This window comes from Protopterus annectens, chromosome 10.part0, assembly GCF_019279795.1.
Source record: "Protopterus annectens isolate FY-2018-M chromosome 10.part0, PAN1.0, whole genome shotgun sequence".
Lineage (NCBI taxonomy): Eukaryota > Metazoa > Chordata > Ceratodontiformes > Protopteridae > Protopterus > Protopterus annectens.
The window spans coordinates 1,713,343,450-1,713,354,754 of record NC_056744.1 but is presented as its reverse complement, the minus strand read 5'-3'; the positions used below and the strand labels follow the sequence as shown (position 1 = coordinate 1,713,354,754).

At 40.2% G+C, this 11,305-nt stretch overlaps 1 protein-coding gene across 1 annotated transcript in view; it reads left to right on the top strand.

Annotated features, from left to right (window-relative positions):
• LOC122814459 (zinc finger protein 91-like) overlaps window positions 1-11,305 on the top strand; it is a 586,949-nt gene that overhangs the window by 534,795 nt on the left and 40,849 nt on the right. The window contains exon 12 of the mRNA XM_044087039.1: window positions 6,564-6,823. Coding sequence (XP_043942974.1) covers window positions 6,564-6,823 — 260 coding nt within the window. The remainder of the gene's footprint in view (window positions 1-6,563; window positions 6,824-11,305) is intronic.

The window sequence follows — 11,305 nt, the reverse complement described above, 5'->3', positions numbered from 1 at the left end:
ACTAAAACACTCTCCTCAAAAACAGGAAGCCAATCTGATGGTCTCCTGCCATAAACAAACTCTACAACAGAAGGAGGAAACTGATGCGGAATAAGGTGAAGCTCCAAGACTGGAAAAACTCCCGTATCAGTCTCAACAAAAGATTGAGATCCCTCATCAAATCCTCTAAAGCTAGCTATGAATACAGAATTGCAGCAGATAGTAAAGACAACCACAAGACCTTCTATAGTTATGTAAAGAATCTCCATGGCAATACCCAGATTTGCTGTGAGCTACTGCACAATGGTACCTCCCATACCGAGCCAACAGATATTGCAAATATACTGGCAGACAGATTCAGTCCTAACTTTACCCCTCTCTCCCCCACAAAGGACCAATCACAATAGCAGTAGATTGCCAGGCACCCAGTATTACTGCTGCACGGGTTAAAACAACACTATCCAAGGCCAAGAATACAGCTTCTGTGGGACCTGACAGTATCCCTGGCTGTATTCTACATGAACTACAGAGTGAACTGGCACCTCGCCTGTGTGCCCTGTTCAATCACAGCCTCATCTCAGGCTTTGTCCCTACCAAATGGCACACTGCTACAGTAATCTCCTCTCTACAAAGGAGGAGAGACTACAGACCCCGGGAACTATCGCCCCATTAGCCTGATGAGTCTAATATGCAAAGCTATGGAATGCGTTATCATGGACCTAATAAACAAGGATATAGGGAATCTCCACACTCTGGATCCTGTATAGTTTGGTTTTGTGAAGGGTAGATCATGCCTGCTCAACTTGGTCGACTTCTTTGAGTCATTCACCAGAGCTGTGGATGAAGGTACGGTGGTACATACAGCCTACCTTGATCTGGTCAAGGCTTTTTATACCATTCCCCACACAGGAATCATACAAAAACTTACTAAGTTAGGCATCAACCCCTATATCACTAGGTGGGTTGCAAACTGGCTCAAATATAGAACCCACAGTGTGAAAGTAGCTGACTCTGTCAGACTGCCATCCAGTCATGAGTGGACTCCCACCGGGTTCAATCCTGGGTCCTCTCCTGTTTGGTATCTACTTCTCTGAAGTCCAGGCCAACATGAAGGGACTCTGGCTGACAAAGTTCACAGATGATTGCAAGTTGGGGGCTATTATTAACTCCCCAAGTGATGTTGACATCCTACAGATAGGCCTTAATGAGACCAATGACTGGTGTCAGAGCCATGGCCAAAAAATGTGTCTACATCCCCTTTGGGAAAAACCTGGTTCCCTTGAATTACCACATTGATGGTAGTCCACTGAACACAGAAGGCATTATAAGATCTGGGAACACAGGTTGACAGCAACCTCTCTTTTGACCACCATGTTGTCACTGTGGTCAGAATGTCCTTCTATGTGGCACATCTCATTACTAAAGGTTTTGCATCCAGGAAGAAAGAGGTCATTGTCTCCCTCTACTCTTCCCTCATTAGACCAATCATTGAGTACAATGCCCCATTTAGCATGTACCTCACTAGACACCTGCAACAACTGGAGAGGCCGCAAAAGTACCTCACAGAGGATCCTAGGCCTTAAACACTTGTCCTATATGGACAGACTCAAAAAAACTCCAGCTATTCTCTGTCTAATATCGACTACTTAGAGGTGATCTCTGCTTGCTTAGAAAGCCATGTTTGACCCAGCTCTGTTAGAAATGCTACATCTAAAGCAATCCCAATCACTCCACACCACACGCTCCAGAGACCTCAACCTCATTACCACAATCAACAGAACATGCTGGAGGGACAGGTTCATAACCCAGAGACTGCCCATGCTATGGAATAGACTTCCCATACATGTCAAGCAGAGCACCTCACTGGCCGTTTTCAAGAGAAATCTTGATGAGTGGATAGGAAATAGAAAATTCACCCCGGGGATCACTCCAGTGGTTTTACTCAACAGAGGCACTAGGAACTACGGTTGGGTAGCATGATTCATAGATTCATAGGTTCATAGATTAGTACTAAGCTAAGTACCCTTGCGAGCCATTTTAAGCTTAGCCAATTATCCCTTGTGAGACTCAAACCCTGCACCTTGTGTTTGTAAGGCAAACACCTTAACCATTAGCCACCCTCCCAACCATGATGCCAGGGTAATCCTATGGGCTAGGCTTGTAAAGGCTCCAGGGCCATTAGAGTAGTACACACCTATGAACCAGTGACTGGTGTCTTACTCATGGTCTCAAACTGAATGCAAATAAATGTATCGTCATTCCCTTTGGCAAAAAATGTCCCTTCACACTATCAAATTAGCAACAGTAACCTAAGTACCTATGAAATGGTAAGAGATCTGGAATCACAAGTAGACTGCAACCTTAACTTTCACCTCATGGGTCTACTGTAGTAAGGAAGACTCTGCATAGCACGCTTGATTAGCAAACGCATAGTCTCTAGAGCAAAGGAGGTTTATAAATACTCATCACTAATCAGGCCCATAATTGAGTACAGCACCCCTTTCAGCATGTAGCGTACAAAGCACCTGCAACAATTGGAGAGACCCTAGAGGTTTCTAACTAAGAAGATCAAGGGACTCCAGCACGTACCTTACTCGTATAGACTTCTTAGGGGAGACTTATGCCTGGCTTACAGAGTAGTGCGCGACCCAAACCTAATGAATTTGCTGTATGTCTGTAAATCAAACGGGACTAGAGCTGCCTGTTCCAGGGGCCTAAGTATGGCCTGCAACTTGAATAGGATGTGCTGGAGGGACAGATTTGTCTCCCAGCAACTGCTACATCTTTGGAATAGGCTGCCAATTCATGTGCAGTGGAGCACCTCTATGACACTGTTCAAAAGGAACCTGGACGAGTGGATGGGGCACTGTAAGTTCTTACCAGGTATAGCACTCACAACCTTCCTGGAGATGGGCAGTCATTAGTAATTACAATCCTGGGTATTGACTAGAGTATCTATGATATTACATTGGGATGAAATGGCTAGGCTTGAAATGACCTCGGGGTTGATAGCCTAGTAACATCCTAGGATTCCTCACATTCACAAGGGTCACTGTAAGCAGCAGCCCTGACCTCCTGTCCTCAAGCACAGCTAGTGCTTTTCCCCTGGAAAAATTACACAACCCCATGTGCTTGCTGAGTGCTTGCACCCCATCCTGTCCTTAGGAGAAGTGAGCAGGCTACTCTTCTTCATTCCTCTCCCTCACTGTCTGGCTTCTCCAGTGCCAGGGCTGCTAGCCAAATCTGTCTGGTCCCAGTATGGGATCTGTCTATCATGTTACGAAGTCAGGCAAGTCGAATTAGATCTTTGGCTGTAATTAACTCCAGATAACTAAGCTCAACAACAGCACAACAAATTAATACAACTGTCACTATTTCAGGTTAAGGTATTCATTAGCACTTTATCTTTAATTTATCAGACAAATACAGATCGCTTAATGAAATTATTAAATAAGGAGACAGAAATACTTGTGTTTTAATAAAATCTAGTTAGAAAATGCATAGCATCATCTTAAAAATGCATAATCCTTACTTCAAACGAGACTAGAAAGAAGTTGATAGATACAGATAACAGTGCTGCAAATACATTGGTGTTTTAAAGGTTTAGACTTTAAAATACATTTGAGATTGATGGCATCACCGTGCTCATGATCATGCAGGTATCTGCTGTCACAGGCATCTTAAAATATGCTGGATGTTAAGTTTATGCATCAGCACCCCTAGAAGATAAAAACAGAGAACCGAACACAAAGCAGAAAAGCTTTTTGCAAGGAGTGCAAAGGATTTAAATAGTGTTAGTATCATTATGGTTTTGTTTTGTTTTGTATAATAATGTTCATAAGTACAAGTGTTTTAGCATTCTTCTATTTCTGCTATGTAATAGTTTGCATCCAGTAAATTACCATATACAAAAAAATCACACTCAAGAAACATATTCTTACATATATAGATACACACACACACACACACACACACACACACACACACACACACACACACACACACACACACACACACACATCCAGGGGTTATGTGTTATGTGAGTGACAGAATTATGATCAGTGGAGGTATATTAGGAAAGCCTTGTTTGTTAGAGCTATAACATTTGATTTGATCTTCATATTATCCTTTTTGTCAAATACGTTCTTAATATTAAAAACATTTTATTTCTTTTGATGCCCTTAAAATGTTTGGGTAGCCTTTCAACATATGCCAATTATTCGAAAACTGTACAAAAACATGGTCATTAGTATTCAAAAGTGTGCATGCTGATTGGATGCCCAATCACCATCCCTGTTGTAAATTAAGCATATCCCAGGAGAAAGAATTCAAGCCATTGAAGTCTTCTTGGGAAACCAGCCTTCTTTTGGAATATGCTTGTTTTTTTTTTAATTCAACTAGAAAATGTTTTACTTTAGACAGTGCAAATATACGAGGAATATCTGTAGCATTTTCAAAAGGTCTGGGCAGCTGAGAATTCCCAGCAATACATTCAGTCGTACTGCTGGTAACCATCCTTCTTCTCCCCAGATTTTCTAGAACATCTCTGATTTCACAGAACATCTCTCATTTGTTGACTATTCTTTAACACAAGTTGTTCCACATCACACCCCAAATCCCTAGCTGTATATTGGCCAGTGGCACACCTATATTCCTCAACTCTGCTGACTCTGAGGAGCTGTTCTGCTCTGCAGATCTGTTATTTAAAGTCCTTAGACTCTCATAGGTTCATAGGTAAGTACTAGGCTAGCTGCCCTTGTGGGGCATTTTAAGCCTAGTCAGTTTCCCTTTTTGTGCTCAGAATAACCTACCCCATTAGGTTGTAGAGTGGCTTTAACATAAGCCGTTGTATTACAGATTTGCATATCCCAAACCCATAGATCCTCATGTGCCATTGTGTTTAACAGGTGTATATTCCCTAGCCTTCGAGATGCAGATGGGCTATTGTGTGTTCCAGTTTTTCTTTAGCCCCATAGCTTTACGTAGGATTTAGTGTTATGGATGATTACCACATTGATTCATAAGAGCCATTAATTATCAAAGATACTGCACTTTATAAGGCACCAGGCAAAGCCATTCATATGTACCCTCCATATTTTGTGTAAGCTAATCTTCATCATGGATCAGATTCCCAACCACAGTCCAACCCTCCAGACTCTTCTTTTTGTATGACAGATCTGATCTCCATCATCATAGGCAAAGTGAGACATTCTGCATCTGAGAATGTTATGTAGTCTGGCAACCTTGCACAAATCATTCTGCGTCTCAGATCTGCTCTGCATCCCTTGTGAGGCATGTAAGTTTCCAACACCATAGGATCACATGCAACATTCTGTATGTAAGATATGCTACACAATGTCCCAGGATGATGTGAAGAATTATGTATGTAGGATCTATTTCCCTACAGCAGGTGATCATATACAATATGCATTGTCACATCACAGATCTGTTATCCAACAGCATAGACTCAGAAGAGACATTCCATTTCTCAGCTCTATTCCCAAACACAGTAGACCCAGATTAACCATTGTCTGTCTGAAATCTGTTTACCAATACATGGCATCATATAACCCACCCCCATGCACTTACTCAAAACATTCAGTATCTAGTCTCATAGATGTGCACACGCCACCCTTTGTGTAAGATAAGTTCCACATCTACACAGGGTGATGAGCACTGCTTTGTGTCACCAATCTTTTGTCCAACAACACTGCCCAAATGGAGATGGTCATGCCTTTTCTCTCCATAGGCTATTATTAGCATAATACAATTTATATCACTTGCATGTTTTTGAATTTTGTACACAGATGTAATCCTGAGTTAGTGCTGAATATGGAATTCCAGCTGCGTTATAAATTCTTACAGCATTTTGTGACTGAATCACAGCACTCCGTTTCAGTGCATAAAAGCAGAACCTGATTAAGGTTGCCTTTCTCTCTTTATTGATTTCTCCCACTTTGTGGGTTAGCCACTGAACTTTCTCCGTACCTACTCTCCTTTTAAACAGCTACCAGAGTACCTGGGGAGGAGGGAACCCATTTTGCCTCTTTAAACTGGGACTTGTTCCATCTAGGAATATGTGCTGTTGCTCACCGTAGGTCTTTGGAGACCACCTTTTTGGTGTTTATACAGCAGGTTGGTTTGGCATAGGGCCAGACACATTAGACCTTAATGAGATTGCTTCATCCCTTTTTTATATCCAGTCATAAATGGTCAAGTATTCACCATTCACATTCTACTGACTGTTGTATTTTTGGGGTCATCTTTGTACCCATAAAACTCCTCCAGAGAGAGAACGTTGTAGGTGGTTGTCCATTTCTTGTGGTCAGCAATACTGGTGGGCTTAGTTTTGTTCCCACGCTCAGGTCACCCCTTTTGCATTCATTTGTCTAGGTTCTGCGTCACTTGGCTTGCCTTTAATCATCCTATTATGCAAGAAAAACCCATGAACTCAGCTGGTACTGTAATGTACATACATTTAGCTCATTCTTTTCTGTATTTCTTGTTTTACAGAAAGATGATTTTAATTTGGAACAAATATTACATAACCATTTGCAAAAGAGCACCAGCTGCTCCATGACAAGGACTACAAATGTATCCAGTAAATGAAGACGGAGAACAAATTCTGAAAGAGATGGAAGAAAGCCTTGACTGTATTAACAATAATATGGACATCAACTCACCAGTGGCTAATGCTACAGTGGAGCTCAAGAAAGAAGTAAATGTTCTGAAGGAGACTGAAGAAAACACTAAATATCTCAAGAATTATTTAATGTCCACCCAGGCAGTAATGTCAAATACCAAGTCAGCGGCTGGAAAACAGGAGGCTACTGTTTTTCTAACAGTAAGTGTGCTTTTCATTTTTCCTTTTGCATGTGATTTCAGAAAGTAACTTACCAGCAGTTTAGGTTATGTTTTCACTGGACTAACTTTGTTAGCTCTCAGCATGTCAGGCAAGTCCACTGGGCACTGGGGTACATGAAGGAATACATTTTTGAACAAATTCTCTAACCACACCCACTCCCCTTCACCTCTAAATATATTCACCCCAATATCGCTGTAACTGAGGTTGTAGGGATAAATTGTTCTTCTCACCTTACTGTAGTAGTCTTTCATTTAAAATCAGTATTATGTTTGATACATAAGTTGGAAGTCTATCACAATTTCATTGCAAAAACACTGTCCTCCCATCAAAAGCTTTATTGGTATAAGACGACAAAGCAATCTCAAAGGCACACCAAATGGCAGACAAATCCAAGGTTCTAATGTAGAAAAAAGACCTTTATTGTGGCAGAACTTCACCAAACAGTAAGCGCTTTCACGTTATATTAACGCTTCTTCAGACTTCAAGATCATACAATAAATTTCATGCCTTTAAATACTGTCGTCAATAAAAACTTAATTAATCAATCAATGTTTAAAGTGCCAATGCTCAAAAGGTATATGTGTATGTGTATACACAAAATGGCATCTCAAATAAAAACATAAATATGATTAACATATATAAAAAAACATATATAAAAAAATCTATTGTTTTAAAAATACCATCAAAAATTAACATCTAGGGCAATTATGATGTGTTAAAAAACTTAATGCTTAAAAGCTTTAGCTGCTAAAAATGGTTTCAGAGTAATTTTATCATTCAGGCCATATTTGTGTGCCTGAAGTCTGAGAATCCACCTATTCTCTACCTCCTCTGTGCGATTCTTGACGTTCCCTAACCTACTGTTGATTTTAACTAATTCTAAGACCTTAAACTTAAAGTGATGTTGGGACCCTTTCTCCATGACATGTCGTGCTAGTGCATTGGTCATATCTTCTTTGTTAATTGCATAAACATGTTCTCTTATGCGTTCCCGCAAAGTGTGGTTCGTTTTACCCACATAATATTTCTGACAGAGTTGACATTGGGCCAGATACACTAAATTCTTAGATCTACAGTCAGCATAACACTTAAAAGTATATATTCTACCAGTGTGTGGATGGATAAATGCATTTTCTGCTGTTTATAAACCTGCATTGATTGCAAGTTCGACAGGGAAAGGTACCTTCTCTCTGCGATTTGGAATGTTCTATTTCTGTTTTTTTCATAGCATAGTAGTCTCTTAAGAGACTTCATGTTCTTATAAGCTATGTTAGGTACTTCTTCAACCAATGTCTTAATTCTTTCATCCATAGTTAGAATTTTCCAATTATTCTCTGTGACCTTTTTATTGGTATAACTTGAACTGTCTCTGAATTATATACACAAGTTTTTGCCAAGCAGCTGAAAGTAGTGCATGTTAGCAGTTACGCACAGATCCATGTTTTTGCAGAAGTATATTTGTCAATGGAGTAGGACAGAGCACAGCTCATTAAAACATTAATTTGTTTTTGTTTGCTGAGTAATTTCTTTCGGGGATAGTTGAATAACAGTATTGTGATTATACAAAGTAGTGCCAGCTGGGCCAGGGGGCATAGGACAGTGCCTGTGTAATATTTGTCAGCATAGCTAGCTGGTGTTTTGTAAAGAATTGTCATTTGAATATCTGTACATCTGCTTGTTAAAAATGTATTTGTAAAGTTGCTTGTTTTTAAAAAATGTATAAACAGTGGATCCTGCTAAACAGAAAAGAAATATACATGCATGTCAGACTGTATTGTTGTAACTGAAGAAATGTATAGAATTTAACAAAGGATACTCTAAATATATTCACCCCAATATCGCTGTAACTGAGGTTGTAGGGATAAATTGTTCTTAGTGAGTTAGCCCAGCTAACCTTAGTAAAGCAGCCTAAAATTAAATGACTTTGTTTAGACCATAAAGATTTTATCTCACTCTGAATGCAGCCATGCATAGATGCAATGTCTGTGAAAAGCCTTGGCTGGGATCCTGCTGTGTTGTCCTTAGTGGTGAGCTAATTGCTACCCTGGGGTGCCAGAGAATGGCTTGTTAGTTTCTGCAGGAAAGGTGGTGCTGTTTGTTTAAACAGTATCATTTGTATAAGTATTAATTTTACTAAGTGTAGTTGGGTACCCTGGTATGAGCCTTAATGTAGCTGGCTTCAGGTGTTCAGGTGGCAGCAGATCTACCTTATAGTCTGGGTGGAGGTGCCAGAGCAAATAATCTGTGCCAGCCTTTCCCAGGTGGGTGTGTATATGTGAAAATCAAATCTCAAAGAGAGTATGTGTGACACCTACTTTGAACAGGGACACTGAGAGCAGTGGTTTCACAGAGAGGGTGGTGTGGCTTGGAACACCCAGCTAAGTACTCAGCTGTATAGTGGTCATTGGAGAGTTTTATTGTGCTCTTAAAGGAAATCGTACTTGGTGGAGAGGGCTGCATCTGAAAATACTATGTGTGTCTGTTTTTCTCACTGTGAATGTTCCCACTAGTGGCATTGGTGAGGATTGAAGCTTCTTGATCACTTGGCCCAAAGTTGAGTCATCACAAGCAGACTCCCAGGGAGAATATTTCCAGTACACAGTAGAATGGTACAGCCATTTTGGTATAGAAATGTTGTTAACGATACAGCATAGAGTGATATTAACATGCTGCAGTGCTGATAAAGTATGCATGTTGAAACTGCATACAGGTAATTAATGTATTCTTGGGTAATGGCTTTGAGTGAACAAGATGGCTGCCTAGCTCAGTTAATGTGCATCTGTTGTCGCTCACTGTTCAAGTTATGTAGTGGGCTTTTCTGAATTTTCAGTTTGGACCTTGATTTTTTAATACATCTATGGCATGTAGTTTTTCTAATGTATCAGTTTCTTTGCTGTTTTGTTGTCTGATAAATGCGATTTGTAATCTGCCCTCCTGTTCTACCCTCTTTCCTGTGGAATGTTATTTCTGTAGTTGGTATTTTCCCATTTGGAGAGTTGTCTGCATTGTGCAAGTTTACAGGTTTGTCAAGCATGCGCTTGAGCGATATCGAAATATGGATTTTTCTTCCTCATTTGTGTGTGAACAATGTAGGTTTTCTGAGTAAAGAAGGATTGAGTGAAGGCTTAAGCACAAATGATAACTCCATCTTTTAGAAGATGGTCATTGATTGGTAAGCATTATTTTCAATGCCAGTCAAAAACAGCTCAAAAGAAGACTGCTTTCTTTCAGGAGGGATCTATTCTGCTGGTAATAAATTGAAAGTGTTCTCTGTGGTTGAGAGAGAGACTGCAGCTCATAAAGCTTTTTCATTCAGACAGTCCAGACTTGACACTCATTTTTTTTCTAGGTGGTGTTACCTCTAATAGGATGGTTCCACTATCTGTGTTTGGCATTTGTCTTTATGGTATATCTGTGTCTTGATGCTAGGATGAAGTTCGTTTACCTAATGGATCAAAATTAATCTCTGTAGTTTCAGGCTTACAATCGAGCATGTGTGAATTAGATTTTTGTCCAGCCTGGTTTAATTTTAGTTTGCCTTGGAGGTCTTAGGTTCTTTTGACTTTTGGATATTTTTCTCTTTTCTTGGGCCCGAGGTTCTTCCCTCACAACTGAAAGAGATACTTGTGCACAAAGTCTGTTTTGAATCTTGGCAATCTAGAATAGTTAACCCCATCAACTTTCCGTTTATTAGCAGGGTTCTTGAGGAGGTGATATTTGCTTTCATTGATTCAGTCAGAGCACGTGTCACTTTCTCAAGACCCCTGCTAATAAGTGGATGTTTGGAGATGGGGTGGTAACTATCAACCTTCTATTTACTAGCAGGGTTCTTGATAAAGTGATATATGCTCAACTTGATTGTCTGTCTTGTGATGCGTCATAATACGTGACCTATTTCTGTCTGTCTTGTGATGCGTCATAATACGTGACCTATTTCAGTCTGCATTTTGGAGACAACATAGTACTGAACACACACACACACTCACACTCACACTCTCCTAATGTGAGATGTTTTGGAAACTGTTGTAGTCATCGATTTCTTAGTGTCATTTCACATTTCACTTTATTGACCTTTATCAGTTTTGAACATCTACATTGACAGCTTGGACTTTCAGGTGCTTTTCTTCACATGGTTTCCCTCCTCCTGTTTTTTTTTTTTTCATTCAGAAGGTAGTGCCTGTTATTAGTTCCTCAGTGGCCTACCCTCCAAACCCTTTGAGTTCCATTGCTTAGTCCTGTTTGCTTTGCTGTGTACATATTGCCCATGGAATAACTCCTTCAAAGAAGGTCATAAGCTCTATTAGGTCATATGAATTAGAAGGCAACCGAGTCATGTGACTATTTATGCCTTTTCATTCTCCACCATCAGACCAAATCCTTTCTTTCGAGGAGGGCCAGGCCTGTCTAGCCAGCAGTACATTTGTAAATTCTCATTCAATCATGTTATTCCAGATTGAAAAA